This window comes from Carassius gibelio, chromosome A21 (genome assembly GCF_023724105.1).
Source record: "Carassius gibelio isolate Cgi1373 ecotype wild population from Czech Republic chromosome A21, carGib1.2-hapl.c, whole genome shotgun sequence".
Taxonomy (NCBI): domain Eukaryota; kingdom Metazoa; phylum Chordata; class Actinopteri; order Cypriniformes; family Cyprinidae; genus Carassius; species Carassius gibelio.
Genome location: NC_068391.1, coordinates 9,976,676 through 9,997,900, shown reverse-complemented (window position 1 = coordinate 9,997,900; position 21,225 = coordinate 9,976,676). Strand labels below are relative to the sequence as shown.

At 36.7% G+C, this 21,225-nt stretch overlaps 3 protein-coding genes and 1 long non-coding RNA gene across 5 annotated transcripts; 1 reads left to right on the top strand and 3 right to left on the bottom strand.

Moving 5' to 3' along the window:
• Positions 1-6,614: 6,614 nt before the first annotated feature.
• LOC127942152 (plasminogen activator inhibitor 1 RNA-binding protein) lies at positions 6,615-9,664 on the bottom strand. 2 transcript variants are annotated; one of them, XM_052537759.1, is made up of 8 exons: positions 9,297-9,664; positions 9,035-9,119; positions 8,800-8,946; positions 8,185-8,256; positions 8,015-8,098; positions 7,698-7,863; positions 7,434-7,622; positions 6,615-6,778 (listed from the first exon to the last, which is right to left on the bottom strand). In XM_052537759.1, the coding sequence occupies exons 1-8, from the start codon at positions 9,505-9,507 to the stop codon at positions 6,734-6,736; spliced, it is 999 nt and encodes a 332-aa protein (XP_052393719.1). In that variant the 5' UTR covers positions 9,508-9,664; the 3' UTR covers positions 6,615-6,733. The 2 variants fall into 2 exon arrangements, with proteins under 2 accessions (XP_052393719.1, XP_052393720.1); XM_052537760.1 differs by having other exon boundaries at positions 9,035-9,116; positions 9,297-9,663.
• Positions 9,665-10,224: 560 nt separating this feature from the next.
• On the bottom strand, positions 10,225-15,815 carry LOC127942151 (zinc finger protein 345-like). The gene is made up of 4 exons (XM_052537757.1): positions 15,487-15,815; positions 14,333-14,471; positions 13,539-14,036; positions 10,225-11,913 (listed from the first exon to the last, which is right to left on the bottom strand). Exons 1-4 carry the CDS (start codon positions 15,664-15,666, stop codon positions 10,457-10,459), a joined length of 2,274 nt encoding a protein of 757 aa, XP_052393717.1. The 5' UTR covers positions 15,667-15,815; the 3' UTR covers positions 10,225-10,456.
• Positions 15,816-16,502: 687 nt separating this feature from the next.
• Positions 16,503-17,587, bottom strand: LOC127941835 (heat shock protein beta-11). Its single transcript, XM_052537279.1, has one exon. It carries the CDS (start codon positions 17,399-17,401, stop codon positions 16,784-16,786), a length of 618 nt encoding a protein of 205 aa, XP_052393239.1. The 5' UTR covers positions 17,402-17,587; the 3' UTR covers positions 16,503-16,783.
• A 2,110-nt stretch (positions 17,588-19,697) lies between these two features.
• Positions 19,698-21,197, top strand: LOC127941836 (uncharacterized). The gene is made up of 4 exons (XR_008149147.1): positions 19,698-19,834; positions 20,296-20,350; positions 20,470-20,568; positions 21,083-21,197. It is a non-coding gene; the product is annotated as an uncharacterized LOC127941836 (long non-coding RNA).
• The last annotated feature ends 28 nt before the right edge of the window (positions 21,198-21,225 follow it).

The window sequence follows — 21,225 nt, the reverse complement described above, 5'->3', positions numbered from 1 at the left end:
ATTTTTTTAGAAGGACCTGTGGTTCCCTGTTAAAATGTTTGTGGTGACGCCAAGTATGAATGTCTCTGAGCCTCTGATTCCATCTGATGGGGAATAATGATGGTGTTAAGCAGCTGTGATTTTGCATAGGCTTGTTTGACTTGAAAACTTCCCAAGGAGTCAAAGGCAGTCATCAAAAAGCAGAAGTGAAACACTCTTCCGCCCTCGTACTGAATGGTAATTACTATTTCAGCCCAAGCCATATCCCAGACAAAACAGAGAAAGAAGGAGGTCAGGAGAGAGGCAGGAAGCTGTAATACAAGCTGCTGTCTCATTACTAATTTCAATTAAACAGTCATCGTTAGCATGAGCGACACACTCCTGTGGATTCCAAGTTAAGACAAGCACATAAAGATACACACACTCACAGAGACACTGTATGCATCAGTATCAACACTTAATTTTATCTTTTAACTAGTCAGTGTTCCTTATTTCCCTCAGCATTCTTACCACATGTTGTTTTTTTAGGTCAACAGGCTCATATAAGTCAATCGGTGGCACCTCTTGTTTTGTGTGGCGACAACATGTTACATCTTTCATTTTGAAAACACTATAGGGAGATAAAAAAAATAAAATAAAAAATCTCCCAAGTCATGTGGTGATCTGCGTGACCACCCTTGATGGTCTGCATACCAAACATTCCCAGCTGGACAAATCGTTCTCACCACTAGCCCTTCACCATGTCAGTAAGCAACATAAAAAAAAAAAACAGTGATCATATGAGATTCATTCCATTTAAAGAAGCATTTAGAGGTGCAAGAATAATGCTGCTGATGGTGACATACACTGTGTAACTTTTGTCCCTCTAGCAGTTTGCTCCATCTCTGCACAGATGAATGTACATTTGGATGCACACGTTATCAGAGCAGACAAACAGACAGATATATAATTATATATTCCCTATAGAGCTGACATTTCAAATGATCCATAGACAACAAACTTTCAGCTTCATGCTGCCCACACCTGGAACTAATTTTTTGTTTTTGCATTTTTCATTCCAGCAGCTCTAAAATACAGTATAAACCACTTTTAAAGGTTTATCAAAGTGTATTTGGGTAAAGTTAAGACAAGTTTTGGAAGTTTTGTTGTTGTTGTTGTATTTTTGCACTCTTAACATTGTTTAAAAAGAAAAAAAAAATGTTAAAGTGAGTGTAGCTTTAAAGGAATAGTTCATCTCATGATAAGTTTCAGTCGGTTTTTGACAACAAATATGATAATCCAATTAGAAAGAGATCTTTACAAATTAATAAATACTAATAAACAATAAAAATTGTTACTGTCAAATTTTACTTGTAACTTTACAATAAGGTCCTATTAGGAAACCAAGTAACTAACAATAAGCAGTTTGTTATAGTACTTATTAATCTTTGTTAACTAGTTAAATTACAGCTATTCATTATTAGTTAAAGTTGGCTTAAGACCATTAAATAATATAAAAAATAAAAATAAAACTTTTGACTTTATTAAATTAACATTAACCAAGATTGGTAAGTGTAAACAAGTGTAACCTTACTGTAAAGTGTTATTGAAACGCTCCACAAAGATTGTACGGAAAATTACTATAGTGTTACTTTGAAAAAAATAAAGGGTGGAGTAAACTAACCCTTTAAAAAGAAGACAAATCTCAAAAGGCTAGCTTTCCTGTTCATATGCATGTGATAATTTGCTACAATAGTAGGCTGCTCCATTACAATTTAACAACAAAAGAAGATTGAATTCTAATACAAGCAACTTAAATGTTTGTTAATGGTCCACTAAGAGAACTTGCATCCATACGCTTCCACAACTTATGTTATGTCCACAACATGACCTATCGTACCCCCATAGGCCTTATGTTTTCAGTTTCTAAAGATAAGCAGTGCTTTCCTTAGCCAGAAACATCCTCCATATTGGAGAACCAAATTCCGGTATCGCACACCCGAGCTCCAAACATTTTTACAAAGAAAGGAAATGCTTTTCAGAACATCCCAGGAGGGGTTTACAGGGCAGGTGCACCCCTCACTACCCACTAGAACCATTACAATGACCTTAACATGGTCCTGGAGAGATCTGGCATAGTCTCAGGATGTTAATAATAACATCATAATTTAAGGGATATATTCACATCCCTCAGGCCACAGCGGTCATACATATGCATGCAAAACAAATAGTCCTTGACCTAAAGCTCACAGATCGTTTGTTCCTAAAAATCACATCTCAAATGAAATATTCATAGCTGTCACATGAATACATGTATCTTATTATTGCACAACACTGCTTATGCATAGTTATATAAAGATGTACTTGGCTGCAAAAAGAGCCACTGGAGTCGCAGTATGATGAAGATCAAGCTCATGCTAGAACAGCCATCTCAACTCTCAAAGGATCAAAGCCTGGTGATAAATGTGGCATAGGTTATTTCTGATGGTAAACGCATTAAGATAAAGCAAGCATGCTGAAGGGCCTTCTTGGTGTCTACCGTGGAGAGTGTGAACTAATTAAACAGCTCTAGTGATGTGTTTGGACTGCACTTCCATAACCTGTCAGGGTCGTGTTGTATCACACCACACAGAGATCAGCAGATGAATAAAAGAGAATCACCTGAGGGCATTTATCCACATTCAGTAGGCTGGATGACATGGCTGGGCCGGGGTAGGTCAGACCGCACACTGTCTGTGCCCTAAAAAGACAGAAACCGAATGGAATACAGACATTCTCCAATGACCTGCCTGTGTTTTAATGAAAAGGAATACGTAAATTGCACATTTCAAACAGTCCTGAACTTGTGGCCAACTCTGTGGTGCTGGAATATTAATATTTTGATTAGTTATCTCTGGAAATGTTCCAGCAAAAATTCACATTTAAACGCAAACATGGAAACCAGAGCAGGAACATTGGTAACATTAAGACTAGAAGAAAAAAACACTTTTGCTGTCATAAACATACTGATTTATTTATATATATATATATATATATATATATATATATATATATATATATATATATATATATATATATATAAAATAAGTAAATAACGTTTGCTTGAAGATGCCAGCTAATTAAAGTGCAACGTTTTGTTTCCATTGTTCTTTTTTCATGTATTTTCACATGCTGGTAAGACGCTACAGGTGAACATCGGGTAAAAACAAATCAAAATTCCTGTGAACATTCCTATGAAAAATTAACATCACAATAATTTTCTATTACAAATCACTTATCTGCAGGAGGAGTCATTTAAAAAAAATCCCAGCACTGATGCACAGACTTGACAAAAAAAAAATCAAAATTGAATAATAACCATCTTGATTTTTCATATTTCCTAATTATAAGTTTGCTTAATGAGTTGATTCAACCACTAGTTTTATAATCATTGCCTGTGATTTCACCATTCAACTCTAAACCAGAATAATAAAAAAACAGCACTGCATCTTAAACAGAACAATTAATGCTTATAATTCTATATATCTATTATATCTCATGCATGTTAATTACCCACAGTGATGATGAAATATTATTGTTGCTTGAATATATTTAACATAGTAGACCAAATCAATACCAAAAAGACCAAATGGTGATGGATGCACTTTGTGCTGACACAGAGCTCTAAACTCAGTGGGATAGAGAGCCAAGAGCTCCCATAGCTACTGAATTAATAATGAGCATGGGTCCTGCTGATTGGCTCCCTCTTTCCCTGCAGGGCAAAAGCAGCCCGTGTCTCTAAAGCCCTGATTGATTAGCTGCTTATTATAAATAGACATGGGTTAAGACTTTGATATGACCGGCCTGTTTGAAAACAAACACATCAAATGTGTATGAAAATAGTGCATATATATGCATATTGCAGTGTGCATAATCAATTCAGAGCAAACAGAGTCAAGAATAAAGTTTGTGCTGTTTGCCTCGTAGTAAACAAATGTTGTGATCTGAAGTAGAATTTCTTTGTGTGAGATGAATCAAATTGAGTCCCAAAAGTAGCACGTAGTTTATCAGACCCCATTTCCTTGGTCAAAGTGTCTCTGCAGTACATGCTCTTCAGGACTCAAGGTTGCTAAAGGCTCTAGCCTTAAAGCCCCAATCAATGTTGGGTTTAACTCTTTAAACTCCACACTTACTGACCATGGAGCACAACCTTGAGGCAACACAAAGAAGGGAGTGAGAGGGAATTTAGGTTTTGAATAAGGGTCATTATTAAAAAATAATAGTTCAAGTAAACACTAAATTACAAGATATAATAACTAAATAAAATATTGTTGCCTACACACACACTGCATAAAGAAATAGGAGACTGAACTGAAAACTAGAGACTGTGATATTAACCATTTATATCACTATATTATTTACTTTGATTTATTTTCTGTTCTCTAAAGGATGGTTTACACCTGTTAGAGACACACACAAAAATGTAGACCTATAATATCTGTAAAATCTATTTTTGTCCATGTTTGCAAAATGGTGCAGGTAATCAGAATGTAAATGCTGTATTAAATCATTCTGAAATAGCTTTCATAACATCGCTGAGAAACTATGTGCAAATGTTTAGCAGAAGTTTAAATTTCTGTGCCAAAATGATGAAAAACACTCCGTTAGATTAAAGAGTTAGACTAAACACTGCTAATTAATGTGTGAATGCTTAAACATGAAATATAAACCCCTTTCAACTATATATAATCAGTGTAGAAGACTGTAAAGAACATTTAGAACAAAACCACTTTGGTTTGAACAATTGCTTCACTTCACAAAATCCTGAATTTTCTACATGCAGATATTTTTTTAAACAGTCATATATTTCTCCAAACACTATGGAAAAAAAAAATAGATCCAACACAGATAAAGTAGAAGCAGGTCCAAGACTTTTAATGTCAGCTCAAGTTCAGATCATCTCATACTTCCAGTATGACCAGCTTTTACTTACAGGACCAACTGCTCCACTGCATCACTAAACAAAAGGCCTTGTCAATGCGATACAATAATCTGAAGGAAAACAAGATCTTGTTTAAGATTTAGTCTAACATTTGTTCAGGAAAAATAAACAAAGGGTCAAATGCTTTTTTGGTGTTATACCAAATTCAACACCACACTGAATCAATCACTCTTTGGGTCCCGAGGCCAACAATCAATCACCATTTGTTTCTATGCCCCAATGGATCTATATTAATTCAAAACAGTTGACAGTTAATTACAGTCACACGCAGTTCGTGATGTCCCCAACAGCCCTTAAATACAGAGAAAAAGAGTTAGGAAAAGAGCGTATGAGAAAACATTAAGATGCCAAGACAAAGAAAACTTTGCACTTGGGCGCAGAAAATATTGTGAACACATCTTTCTAGTATCACTGCTTTATCCATCTGGATTCACTCTGTCAGCTACAATGAGCTCATGCCTGTGTGTTTCACCAGATCAACACTATCCACAGAAGAAGAAAAAAAAAACAGCTCTGAGAATGCAGAAAGAATACTTAAGCCTAACATTTACAATCACCTCCGTGTTAACACAGCCACGGGAATCCAGCCCAATCCCTTTAAAAAAAAAATACCACACCAGACAGTCTTCATAGACTAAACCAGGGTGTATCATATGACTACACTAAGATAAGACTCTTATAGCTCAAAGATAAGTGTCAGAGCTATCAGGAGGCACAGGGAAGCTGAAAAATAAAATAAAGTGATTTCAGCAGATGCGAGGTTCTCTCACTACTGTTCTCATTGAGGAATCTGACTCCAGAGTTCACTGCTGCCAGGCTTGCAGGACCGAGCTCTGTGGTGCTTTTCAGAGAGATTGGGAGTATTGTCTAGCAAACAGATGAACTGCAGGTGAAAATTAGCCTGAATGAGTAAATATGGCACATTTACATGGTGGACTTGTTTGCTCATGTTGATTAATGAGTATTGTCCCTTAAAAAAAAAAAAAAAAACGGCCAAAAATGATACATGGTGAGTTGGAGGAAACAATCCATTGTACATTTAATTTCTCTTCACTGTATAACTAGAAGTAGCCTATAATGGACATCCTACTAGCAGCCACAGATTCCACTTATTATCTGGAGTATTACACACCCTGATGGTGAAGAGAAGCACTGCACTTAGAAGCTCAAAACCTGAGATCTAATGGTTCGACTCTTCAGGCATTATAGGTGAAGACTCTGCTGTTCTCATGGCAAAAGGAAGTTGAAAATTGGATAAAAGGGTATGATTAATTGTGACCAATATGTATTGGAGAAAAACTTAATCATGCACTGCACTCACTCTCTCCAATTTTAAGTTCTTATTCTCCAAAGAAAGGTTAGACTTTCTATAGACAATTGCATATAGACACATACCCAACCAGAAGTTCGGGGTCAGTAAGATTGTTTTTAATATTAAGAAAGTTTTATGCACAAAGTCCTTTTTCACTGCCTCAAATCTATAATCAAGTAATTGAAGAAACATAAGTCTACATTAGGAGTTTAACGCTTAAATGTTTAACATACGGTGTGCACTCAGCATCAATATGCCTTTAACAGCATGCTTTATTTTAGATCAAACTATTGCTGAGTCCACTTAAAAATAGTACAAGTGCAGAAGTTTCAGAATGATACACAAGATGAGAACTACAGTAACTGCAAAGAAACAACTTTGTGCATGCTTTATTTTTTGCCCATTAAGTGCACATTGCCCGTTTCGGAGTCGCCAACATGAGCTGCAGAAGAGTTTTCACTCTCTCTACCTTCAGAGGAGCTCTAGGCCAGTGCAGGGAAATCTTCTGGATCATCTGGGTTTGGAGCCTTAGGAAACAAAAAGACATGATTTAGCCCCAAACCACCACAGGTACACTTTCGAATACAGCATGAACACCTATCTGGCTTTGTTTAGTGCCTTACACCATGTCCTAATCAGAAGCGACAAGCAATTTGGCTGTCAACACCAGATGAGAAACGATGAGACAGAATAACTCAAATATCACAGCCATTCAGAAGAGAGAAGCGCACTGCAATCTCAATGAAATGGACACGTTTATAATCTTATTCAGAAATATTAAACCTTTTTAACATTAAAACTACATACTGAGTGACTGATGTCATCTTCGTCATGGAAAACACTTGGTTCACGGTTTTAACATACATTTGATTTAATTTATAAAAAGATCTGAGGTAAACTATCGGTTGCTGCTTTCAGTACGGCTATAAATGCAATGTGCCATTAAACGCAATAATGACACTTAACGTAATGTGCTTTGAATAAAGCACATAGTCAGAACAGGAGATCATCATTGTCATAGTTTGTATGTTGTTCCTCCAGCAAATGTGTCACAGAAATAGAAACGTGTTGTGGCATCACGTGAAGTATGGGCAAGGGGTTAAACTAAAAGTCCTGTTTTTCTTAGGAAAATGCTCATGTGGGCATGAGCAATTTATGATGCAACCAATACAACTAGCTTACAGATTCAAACTTTTGTGGAGATCTTTGGGATGGCATGGATGGAGCCCCACGGCCACGACCACCTCGTCCTCCTCTCCCACCACGAGAGGGCCGGGCCAGGCTACCAAAGTTGATCTCTAGTTGACAAGTGATGTCATTGGCCGGGCGGCGGAATACCACATCCTCTTCATCAGAGCCATTAGGATGTTTCTAAAACAAGAACAACAGTTAGAAGAGTGAATCCGTATGCAGCATACTCTAAGTGCTAAGAAAAAGTCTCCTCACCTGAAGAAATTTGGACTTATGGATGACAACGGCCTTCGACGGCACAGAAGTGTCTGCCTTACGGATATTCAGCTCTACTTTGGGCCTGCTTTGCTCCTGTTGGGCTTTCCACTCATCCAGTGTCATCTCTAGGGCAAGCTCAATCACTTCCTCAGTCTCAGATGGTCTGAAAGAGTAATAAGAGCAGCAATCGTACATTCACAGCCATTATGAATTATAAAAAGGAAGCTCAAGTTCATAGAGTCAGCAAATAATCAAATTCACTGTCAAGCACCATCTGGGTTACAAGATATTTCCTGCGGCTGTGAGAAACGGACCTGTTTTCTCCAACGGTCTGAACTGCCTCTTGGGTCTCCTCACTTTCCACGACATTTTCACTAGGTGACCCCACTTCAATTTCACTACAGGACAGAAGGAAAATCTCAATCATTTTAAATTGGGTGGATGGGCTGTTATTTCAATCTGACAAATGTAAAAGGCTAAACACCTCATATGATCTCTCATTGAGCCCCAGTTGCGAGATCCACTGCCGCTGCGCTTCTCTTCAGATCGGACACTCCTGATTTAAAAGCAATGTCTCATTTATCAGCTGATTGGGAGCACAAAATGTGGTTTCAACCAGTAATATACAACCCAAAACTTGGTGACAGATCAGTATTAAAAGGGTGATGAAAAAAGGCCAAAAATGCAAAAAAAAAAAAAAAAAACTGCAATCAAGCGCATAATCGTAAATATCATCCATCTCTTAAAAAGTATCCTTAAGTATTTTTGTCTAATATATATATATATATATATATATATATATATATATATATATATATATTACATTGAATTACTAAGTTACACTTACACAGCATTCTAGAAAATCTATTGTAAATATTATAGTGTAAATTAATTTATTGTACACTTTTGGCCACTCTAATTTGAATGATTGTATAAATATATATTCAAATAAAACATTTTGATATTTCAGTGACGCATTCACATCTGTATTTGTTTAATAACATTATTTGTACACAAATAAATGACACCCAGTATAAAGTTTGGGCCCTAAATCAAACCCAGGCTGACCACTCGATGACAGTAATGAGTTACAGCTCACGTTCGGTCACTGCCACTATGTCTCTCAAACTCTCTCTTTCCCCTCTGGTCAAATCCATCACTGGATCTCGGATATCCTGGGCCTCGGGCTCCTCGTCCTCTTTCTGTACCTCTTCCTCTGACAGGCCTGTCCAACACACCCACAGGCCTGCACACAGATGAAGATAGATTGCAAGGCATGCAAATTCAACTCAGGAAGATGAATCAAAAGTAGACACGTAATTAGAGACGTTTACCTCTCAACAGAGAAGCTGAGGGGGGCGTCGGCATTGGTCAACTTGCGCTCAAAAGTCACACTTCTCTCTATGCGCTCCTCAACTTCTCCACAAGCAAGAAATTCGGACCAAACACAAACACACTCAGAGATGTAAACACTTGAAACACCTAAAACCTCAGTAGACCATTTAAAATCATGATATCGTCTAGGGATTACTTAAATTAGTCGATCATTTATTAAAAATAAGGCACGCTAAAAGCCCGTCCTTCACTTAACGTTACCTTTCCTGTCCCTCTGAGACTCTTTCTTTCCAGATTTAGTTGTGGCTGAAGTTTTCTTTGATTCGTCTTTCTTCTTCTTCGGTTTCTTTTCTCCCCCAGCCGCGAATAAGATGTCGAACGGGTCAGATTCATCGTCCAGCAGCCGGCCGAAACGATTCGCAACGGCGCATCCATATCCCTCATCAGGCATCTCCTCTCCTAACTCCTTCATCTTTAGCGACTACTGCAGGGGAAATTAAATAATCGAGTTGCTATCATCGAAGGACTACAAATACAGCAGAACTAAATTCTGTTCATCTCCCAAAGAGAAAAATAGAGGCTCTAAACAGTGCCCGAAGATTGAGTCTAGTCTATGAGAACCAATTACGTAGACATCAGATGTGACGTACAGGTGATTTAATTCAAGGCAATTAGTCTCCGCCCCGGAAGTTAGTTTTAGAATACATCACTGATCTATTATCATATCAGTGGAATACACTCAAAAAGAACCTCCACTTTGTCACTCACTCAAACGTTCGACTATTTGCTATCAAAAAGTAGCCTATTGAAAATATTTTTGGCCTATTTTATTGCCAATGTTTGTGTGTGGAAATGTTAGTCTATTATAATTCTGTTATAAAGTGGGTACAATTTCTGTTTATACAATTTCCTCATCACTTTACATTTCGTAATATAACAGTCACATATGCAAAACTATAAATAAAAATTTGTGTGAAATGAAGATTAAGCAAACTTTAGAGATAACCAGAGTGATTTCCAAGTATAAATTAATAAAAAATTAACTTAAAGAGTGACCACTCTGTCTGTGAAGCAGGCACAGTATTGTGCGACATCATATGCACCAAAAAATACTATTCAAACATGACTATGAATAATTCCTAGCCCATTCTTTAATAATATATTTAATGCAAAAAAAAAAAAAAGACGAGAAGGTTCATGTTTTATTGGCATCACACTCAAACATTGATTCCCAGTACTGGTTTGAAAATATAATTGTTTACACAATTAAAAATTCAGAAGCATACAAACAAATTTCATTCAACTTGCCAAATAAGAATACCGATCATCAGTTAGGAACATAATGCTATGCATTACATAAAACTATTTCAAACAGCCCTGGAAAATCTATGCAACCTTTGGTCTTGCAAATATTTATGAATTTAAATGGTGTATTTACATTTATGCTGTTTAAGATTTCTATGATCCACAAACTTCTTGCCACAGCTCTCACAACTGAATGACTTCAGACCGGTGTGCACTCGCTGATGGGTCCTCAGATGCACAGCCTGATTGAACGTCTTACCACAAACATCACATCCAAAAGGTCTCTCCCCTGTATGGATTCTCATATGCATCTGAATACTGCTCGAATATCCAAACCTCTTTCCACAAACCTCACAACTATACGGCTTTTCTTTGGTGTGAACCCTTTGGTGTACTGTAAGGGCGGCTTGCGAATAGAACTTCTTTTGACAATGATCGCAACTGAACTTCTTCAACAAAGGACTGACCAGTCGCTCGTGATGCTTCTCTCCTGTGTGTACGAGCATGTGCTGATTAAGAGAACTGGGGAATATAAAGGCCTTATTACAGATCGAGCACACACAATCCCTCCTTCCTGCGTGAATGATTCGCTTGTGCCTTTTCATGTAATCTGAACTGGTAAATCCCTTACCGCAAATGTCACAAAGAAATGGTTTGCTTGAAGTGTGTTTGTGCATGTGCATCTTCAAGGCGTACGCTGTGGTGTACCTTTTCAAACATATGGGACAACCGTACAGCTTCACACCCGTGTGACCAGCTCTGTGTCTGTTGAGGTTTCCAGAGGTGGCAAACTTCTTATCGCATACGTCACAAGCGTATCGCTTTTCCCTCGTGTGCACGAGCATATGCGCTTGCAAATGTTTGCGAGCGCTGAACCGTTTGTCGCAGAGTTCGCACGGATAGTCGTAGGTTTTCTCGATGTGACTCTTCTGGTGATTTTTCAGATATCGCTCGCAGCTATAAAAAGCACCACATATTTCGCAACAGTATGGTTTCTCACCAGTGTGCAGTGTTTGGTGATCGAGCATGTTTTGCTTAATTTTGAACTGCTTGTCACACACTGGACAGCTGTAGAGCATTTCGACTGCTTTGCATCTGTGTCTTCCGAATGAACGCTTGCCGGGGAAAACCTTTTGACAGTTTGAGCAGGTAACCGTCTTTTCTGCCGTATGTAGATGCTTGTGCTTTTCCAGGGAGGCCTGAAATACAAAAGACTTGGAACATATATCACATTTGAATAGCTGAGCTCCAGTGTGCATCGCTGCATGTCTGATGAGGCAGCTTCTCATAGTAAAGCGCTTCTCGCAATGAGAACATTTGTAATGTTTCACATGAGCCCGAACGTGGTTAATGAACTTCCACCTAAGTTCAAAACACTTTCCGCAAGTTTTGCATCGGAACAAGCCATCATTTGATTTCTTGATCATATCTATGTGAGGTGTGGTGTTGGGCTGGTTGTCTGGGTTTTCGATGGTAATATTTAAACCTTGCACAAGAGATTCGGTCACATACTGACTGCTTTCCAAGACAGCACAAGATACGTCTTCATTGTCCAAGTTATTTTGGAGAATTTCTGTGAGGAGAATAACACAAGAGTAAGATTAAGAGAAACTGTCATTTCAATATTTAAACTTTTTTATATATATAAAATATCGGTCAATAAGGGTGCAGCCAATAATTTCACACTAACTGTGCTTTGCAGAATAAAAAATATGAATTAACATCTTAAATCATGTAGTATGTTTTTTATTTTTATTTTTTATACTTTTAATCAAAAAGCACACAATAAATTGACCAGATAAAGTGGCAATGAATACATTAATATTGTTACAAGAAATTCTATACCAAAAAATCATGAAACAATTTATCAGGATTTCCACAAAGTATTTTATTTTTTTTTTACATAATAATAAAAACATTCTTAACCAAATCAGCCAAATCATAACAAAAATTTAACCATATGCTGCATTTACAGTACACAGTCCAAGGTGACTCCCATATTGTGCAGAGAAACGTAATTCTAAACAGAACTAGAGATAGTTCACCTCAAAATTAAAATTACACCCAAAATACTCACCCTCAAGCCATCCTAGGTGTATATGACTTTCTTCTTTCAGACGAATACAATCAGACTTATATTTAAAAATGTCTTGGCTTTTCCAAGTTTTATAATGGCAGTGAATGGCCAACAGAAGGCCAATAAAGTCTGCCAATCCATCATAAAAAGTGTCCCACACTCTGGGGGTGAATTAAGGCCTCCAGAAGCGAATCAATGTGTTTTTAAACAAAAAAAATCCATATTTTAAACTTTATAAACCGTAATCTTTAGCTTCCGCTAACTGTCATACACGCGCTCACAAGAGAATGCTGTTCTGGCAGATGGTGCAGGGTGTAGCGTAAGCTCCTGTGAGAGGTGACAAACGTGGAAGCACAGATGAGAGAGCAAAACAAAACATTGGTCATGAATTAGAAGCACAAAATGAGGATTTGTAAAACAAAATGTTGTAGGATTTTGATATAAGCCTTTTATAGGCTTTATTCGATTAGTTTTGGACTACTGAAAAATAACACCCATTCACTGCCATTATAAAGCTTGGAAAAGCCGAGAAATTTTTTAAAGGTCATTATTTAAAACATTAGGAAATTATTTAAAGGTGCTGCATGTAAGATTTTGAGTCTACCAAAGTAAAATAAATACCATCATATGTTTGCAGATATTTAAGAAACATGCCAAGTTAACCTACTTGTTTATGTGAAAAACAATGCTAGTCAGTTATTCTCCTTTGAAAATGTGCATTCCGGGCCGGAATGTCAATCTTTGTTTTGGTTTCTGAAACCCACCCACTTCCAGTTTACCCATTGGTATTTCAGCACCCCAGGTTGCCAGTTGGTGGAAAACACAGCGTATTTCATTATATGCATCTTCAAGTGCGCTCGTTCCTGTTGGTGTCGTCAATCTGGCAACCTGTGTGCACCTAGTCTGACGATGAGCAACCGGTTGAAAAAACTCTCTCCAATATTTTGAATTTGGACTGGAATACCTAGTTCAACACCTCAGTGTCAATCCTACATACAGCACCTTTAATATAACTCAGACTGGATTCGTCTGAAAGAAGAAAGTCATATACACCTAGGATGCCTTAAGGGTGAGTTTTTGGGTGAACATCCCTTTAAGCTGCATCTGAATTAATGCCTTACCTTGAGTGGTGACCTCTAGTGTTTCCAGTGATGTATTGACAGTATCACAGGTTTCAAGCTGCACAATGAATTCTTCTTCATTCAGATTGGCTTCGAACGCAATACTCAGATCCGGAGTCAGGTGAAATCTCTGGTGTTTCATCAAGCATTTCATCATTTTGAAAGTATTCCCACATGTCAAACAATTGAAAGGTCTTTCTTTGTGTAAAGCATTGTGAATGTTTAACAGGGCCATGTCACTGAACGATACGCCACAGGACTCACAAATTAAAGGCTCCTGTCTCTCCTCAGCAGCTATGTTCGTGCTTGTGGATGGCTGGCTTTCACTCAAACTTAAACTGCCTTCCAGAATATCTGTGGGTGTAGATGACAGCTGTGCGTACTGATTTGCTGCTTGTCCAGAGTTTTCATGATGTTCTGATTCCATTTCATAATGCTTGTTCTGTTCAGACTCAAGAAGCACAATATTTTCAGACTCAGATGTGGATGCTTGACCCTCTGTGAGAATAAAATAAGAGAAAATGTTGTGTTTGTTTTTAAAATACCACACAGAAAATCTTGAATTCACAATACAAATACATACAATTTAAAAAGTATTATTATTGACTGTACAAGCAGATTAAAAAAACAAAGGTTTCTACCCATCTCTCCTCTTTTTTTTTTCTACAAATTCTGCAGCATTTTTCAAAATATCTTTTGTGTTGAGCCAAAGAAAGAAACTTATACAGGGTTGAAACAACTTAAGGGTGAGTAAAGTGTAGCCCAGGTTTGTGATTAAGTATGAAGATGTGTACCATTTAGTATGTCTTGTTTCGAGAGCTGAGACTTTGCTGTAACTTCCGGTACTTGGGCTGAGATGTGATCATGAATCAGTTTCACCATCGTCTCTACTGTGGCTTTACTCAACAGCTCCATGAAATCCGCAAATGCTTTCTGAAACACAAAAAAGACCACTAGAGATTTAGTTCATTGCATGCAATTATTAAAATTTCCTGCATGTAAAAAAACAAGTTTGATTATAATCTAATTCTCTTATATTGTCTTAATAATCTTGTGCTCAGAACTTTTTTGATGATTATGATGAAGATTTGTGATCATTACTTTATACACGCAAAATATTTGACTTCTTAAGATAACATATGACAGTTCTCTGCACTGATAAAGTGTTTTTACATGTCCCTAGAAAACTGCACTGCTCTCTTTTCCTTTCAATGTATTCTGACTAGAACAAGACAAGCGTTTAAGGGTTTTAAATGTTTTGAGCACAATCTCCTGCTCTCATTTCTTCACAAAATGTGAAATACCAATCACTTAATATGAGTTAACACCAACATTTATAAAAATGTCACATATTTTATAAATTGCCAATTCTATCATTTGCTTGAATTAATGAATAATTAACTAATAGCTACCATCAGGAGGAAAATAATGTAAAAATACCAAACATGTTGGTACCAATTGGTACAAATGTGACCCAAAAATGTAAACCTTGCCAAACATATACTGCAAGGTCGTTTTTATTTTTAGTATTATTATTATTGATCTTAACAAACCAGGTGTGTGTGTGTGTGTGTGTGTATATATATTACCTGATTTATGAACTTAAATTAATGAACAGAACTTTATATAATAATAATAAATTTCTGCGTGGAAATATTAAAGTTGTGGGACATATTTCTATAAGAATCTGTGTGAACTGAGGTTTAAAACAAGATAGAAATTTTAAATAGCGTATAACAAAAAACACGGATACACATTATTTAACCAACAATAGCTTATTTGGAAACGGATGGAAGTTGCAAGGTTAAAAGGTTTATTATAATTACAACAATTACATTCAATATGGACTTCTAAATAAACAGAAGTTGTAAATACAGCTGTTAACCATTCAGGAGCCTATTATGAACAGGAATGGACACTGCAATCGTTCCTCTACTCTAGAACTTACAGTTTTGGCTTGATTTGCCTGTTTGAGTCTGTTTTTGTTCACTGCCGTCGCCTTGTTGCGCTTCCACTCCTCAGATAAGACAGTCGTGAAGTCAGAGAGATGTTTGCTCAACTCCGACACGACACTTTCAACTAATACCCCCATAACGGAGGACAGTAACTCGTGAATTACTGCCGTCATGCTCAAGGATGATTATTCGGTACTTTCCTCCCCAAAAATACGTTTCTACTTCATCACATACAAAATTGTGCCTTAAAAAGTACCACAGCTAGCCAATTGCTTGTGGTTAGGGGCAGGTAACAACAAACGGAAGGGTTTTTTCTGGACCTAAAATTTCGTCTGGAGTGTGTTTTGTTAAAGCAGTACAGCCGCCTAGAGGATTGGAGTGATTAGTACAAGTAGAAGAGACGATTTGTAATTTTGCCTAAAAGGACTTTTTAGGCATCGGCTATTTGCACTAAGTGTAAATAGCATATTTTCATAGCGATAGATTCTGTTAACACTAAGTGCAAATAGCAATGGATTCTATTTACACTTTGTAAAAATGTTACTACTTATTGCAAATAGTTGCAATTATCTGGACCTCAGTATTGTAGTACATTGTAAAACATTAACTTATTGAGTGTAAATTGTTATTTTAATTCAAATTATTAAATGAACGCTACCTTAATACTACCCGATAATGTATTTGTAACTCTTTTATTATATTCTTCATTTTCATTGAAAATAAGTGCTTTTCAGATTTTTCCCTCGTAAAAAACAAGGTTTTTTTTTTATTTGCATGCAACTATTTTTTTATTATTATTAATATTTTATGCATTTTTTTTTGTTTTGTTAAAGCATCAATATGGATGAGATCCATATATTAAAAAAACTTAGTTTTTGATTATTGCTGATTTTTTACACAAGAAAACAAATGGTTTTATGAATTTGTGAGATGCATGCAATTCTTTGTATGCAACAATTCTTAATAACTGAATGCAAGCAAAAATTCTTCAGAAATTGTAAAGACAAAAAAAGGAAGATCCATTTATTAGCTAAATAAATAAATAAATACAAATTAACATATTTACCAACTGAATAATATTTTGTGAAAATCTGGCAAATAAACTTGTTTTTAGTTTATTAGATGTACACAAAATAATTTTTTTCTCTCTCTCTTTTAACATCTTTTTGAAATTCAACAAAAAGAAATACAGTTTAACAACATATTGAACTGAATCATGTCTTCTGAATCTTTCAAGTTGTAAATGAATGTCATAGAGTCATTTGTTCCGTTGTGGGACAGAGGCGAAGCTCACTTATCCGTAACCTCTGCCTCAGCTCCTTGGCTCTCAGGTTGAGGGCTCTGAGAATCAGGACTTCTCACAGCAGGAGTGTATGTAATGGGAATCACTCTCTCGTTGCTCACAGCATTGGCTTCTTTGGGTGCTTGAATCTGTAGCTGGCCATTATTTAAAGAGCAGGTCACCATCTCAGGATTCACACCTTCAGGAAGGTCAAACTCCTGCCTGAATTCTTGGCATCTGTACGAGAACGATCCTTTCCCATCGTCTTGCTTCTTCTCTGTCTTGCCGCTCACCCGCAGCTTCCTGCCCACTTGTTTAACAGACAGCTCCTCCGGAGTGAAATCCTTTGTATCCAGCGTCAGTGCATAGAGGCTTCCTTCCTTTCCGAGCTGGAATGAGATGGGTTTGAAAGTCGTCATGGGTGAAACATGGTCAATCTCATCGAAAATCCTTTGGTGCAGGCGTTCCATGAACTCCAGGTTGTGTCTCATCTCCTGCATGTGTCTCATCATTTCTTTCTCGATCTGAAAGAACAGAGGTCTGGTCTCCGGCCACAGACTGCGCACTGGCCATTGGAAATCCATGAATGGGCTGAGGTGAGGCTGAAATGTGCTTGGGCAAAGCATTTTCAGTGCTGTTTTGAGCTGGTTCAGTTCTTCTGTGCTTCTGTCCCAATGAACAAGACCAGAGGCTTTTATACTGTCTTGGAATATTCCAGCAACGCTCCTCTATTAGCTCTACGGTGTGTGTCAGCCTGTCGAAGAGCTGCTATGACTGAGCACTTGCTGTCATGTTCCAAAACAAGTCGGCTATATTTTTGTGATCCATCTGTTAAATACCAGAGAAGTACATCATTGTTCTATTTCCACTGACCACACTGGCACTCTAATAAGTCTGCATAACTTTCTATTAAAGGAAGAGGTTAATGCCAGAGGATGATACAAGGTTTTCCTTATACCTAATATTAACACATATTACATATAATTTAAATAGTAATAATAAGAAATAGTTCAGTGTCACATCAGGGCATATTTTTGACTATTTTTAACTTACAAGGGTTCCAACATGCTTTCTAATCCCGCAGGTTTCTGAAACTGACACCTGTGCTGGCAATGCCTGTGGTGACATCACCTCCTGATTTAGATTCAAGGAAGGAACAAATTTAACCCAGGCAGAGACATAGTGTGTACACTAATGTTTATTATGTGACTATGCATCATCACTATGAGACTGATCTCAAATATCTATTTAGGAAGTAGTTTTCAGTGGATTTCATCGTTATAACTGTAACCTTTCTTAGCTAAGATTTTGTAATTATAGCTAGTTTTGCAAAGGTTTACACAGTTTGTATTTGAATGACAAAGCACGTCACATCTGAATGATAGTGGGCAGTTGACAAAGCTGATTTCTTAAATCTTATCCATTGCTGTGGGTGAGACTTCAGTTTCATTAGCCGCTATGTAAATAGCGAGGAGAATAACAACGTGCAGTAAACAGTAAAACTGTTTGCAGTACAAACCAGTTTGTTCTTAATTAAGATAACAGATTAAACTAATATGATAAGACACATCAGTTGTCAATATCAAGCAGCAAAACGAACTGTTTTGTACTGCTAAAAATAGGAAGCAAATGAGACCGGAAGCAAGTCCCATATAATTTACAAATAGCGGCGCCCATTTTTACGTCAGGAAAATGTGGATATTAATTGAGAGACTGTATAAAATATTTATATATATTAAAAAAAAACTAATTTTGTTCTTCACACTGTAAGACGAATCAACTGGTTGTTAAAATTCTAAGCAACAATACTACTACTACTACTACAAGTACTACTACTACTACTAACCCAGAGAACAAATTTCCCCTTTGGTTGTGGAAACGTTATTTTGAACGTTCCAAAAATGTGGAACTGTCCAGTTTGTTTAATGTTCCCAGAACGTTATTTTACGGTAAGTATAAAGTTCCTACAACGTTCTTAAAACCAAAAATGTATTACACTGTAAGACGAAGTCAACTGGTTGTTAAAATTGTAAGCAACAATACTACTACTTCTACTACTACAACTACTACTACTACTACTACTACTAAAAGGCCTTACAAATGAATGAACGAACGAATTAATTAATAGGCTACCATATATTAACAGAGATTGAGCTGAATATTTATTATTTAAAAAACTCTTTATTCTTTAAATATTTAAGTGAACTTCTAAAAAGGTTTAAAATTATTATCATTATCGTTTATATTTAAAAATGGTGACAAACAGGCAAGTTGATGGTAGGGATGTCAACGATTAATCGATGATCGATTAATTGTCGATAAGAGATGCAATCGATTAAGGCTATCGATGGTCGGTTAACCGATTCAATGTTGGGCTGCGTGCGGCTCATGCGCACTCAACACGTGCGAGCGCTGTGAGTGACGGTGACGATATATAAAAGCATCATCATTCATTCACAATGTACAAATTAAGCTTTTAATGTGATTTAAACTTTAAAAGTACATTAAAATAGAAACAACATAAAAGTTCTTCAACATTAAATGCAATAGAAATGTAGTTACTAATCATTTCATCAGATAACTGTTTTATATCGTGCGCTTTGCAGGGCTGCGGGACACAGTGACAGGACAGGTAGTCTATTCATTCCTACAACTTGTTAATTCATTCCTACGAATTATTAATGTGGCAATTGTCCATGTTTCATTAATTTTGTTCCCTAAATAACCCATGATTTAAGTGAAATAAGGGAACAAATTAATAAATCGAACGAATTCTTAATTCATGAAATCTTTAATTTCCCTTCCCATGTTTACCACAGTAAGAGATGCGAAAACAGTTATTAAAAGCGAAAGATAATAAAATAAACCTGGGAAATTAGAGGGTTAGACTATGAAGAATTAGGAAAAGACTTCAACTTGATGGACATGTACTAAGGTACAGTCAGGTACAGTGTAGCCAACTGACAGCAGAGAGGACTTCCTCTCTCTCCTGCCTGAAAAGATCCGTTCCGTTCAAGTCAAACATGGTTCCTCCCGTACAGGTCTCCCCGCTTATTAAGGTATAGCTTCTAATAGCAACGACTCTCAAATTGTGTTTTATATTCAGAAACAGCTAGTTTTTATAGTTTATAGTAGCGTCCTTCATTTATCCTCAGCAAGAAGTCAACGCTAATGTGTTAGCTTAGCATAAAATCTGCAGACAGCCGGTGGATAAGCTAATCGTGTTAGCCTATTGCCTAACCACAACAATGCAAGGTCAGTACTAGTACTATCTAAATGGGTACCATGACGTGTTGCGAAGGAACGTGTCAAATGTGAATAAGGGAAACGACTAAACTTGAACTTTTGTGTGCTGTTGTCCAAGAGTTCGAGCCAAACATCATTAAAACTCTATTTTCCCAAAGCGAATGTTCAGTTTTAGTCGTATTCAATAAAGAAATTGATTGGTAAAATATAAGAGTGGCCTGTAAAATCCAGCTCACCAGTAAACAAACCAGCAGCTTTCATTCTCTGATTTCAGACAGCAAGATGGTCAGCATTGCTAGTTGGATTAATTTATGGCAAGCAGAGATATGGTAAGTGTTTGAGTTATGATGACATTTTGTTATTTTGAAACAGGCTTTTGTGTAGCCTTTTCTGCCTCAGTTAAATTAATTGTTTTATTGGGGTTTTTTTAAATCAATTTGCTCACCAGATTATCTGAAGCCCATCGCTGCTGAAGAAAGGAAGGTTGAGGAGGAAGAGAAGAAACTCAGGGAAGAACAAGAGCGCATTTACAAACAGCTGTCTGAAGGTCTGTAACACTCTCTCTATCTGTGTGTATTTACACACGCACAATTTTATACTACGATATAACAAGAATAAAATATAGCAAAATATATCAATAATGTTACAAAGGTGTTTTTTTTTTTTTTTTGGTGGTATTTTAACCCTGGTCCACCTGTCAGTTTCTGATCTTTGTGTTTCAGTGAATGCGGATATTTTACATTAACTAGCTTTATGCAGAGGGGAGATACAGTAATGCTGAAATGGTGTTTGATGAATGAAATTAGTGCTCTTTTTGATTTTGTGATACATTAACAGTATCTCATTATGTACAATAGCATGTCAGTTTTCACCTACTTGAAAATTAACTTTGGGTTCAAAGTTATTCATTGAAAATATTCAGTGAATCAAGTGCAGAGTAGTGCTGTTCATGGAAAGGAATTTCAGGGGATGTATTTCTTCTCCCAGGCTACAGGGTGTTAACTTGACCACAAATAATTCAAAATTCAAATTCAAAAAAAATTCTTTTTTTTTCTCCACAGCAAACTCTGACACCATTCTGAAGTAAATCTCCATGATGTATCTATTCCAGCACCAAATGCAAAGAATCACAATGAACCTAATTTTTATTTTCAATAAAGACAGAAGTTAAAAATATTCTTGTATGTTTACTCTTTCCTCATTT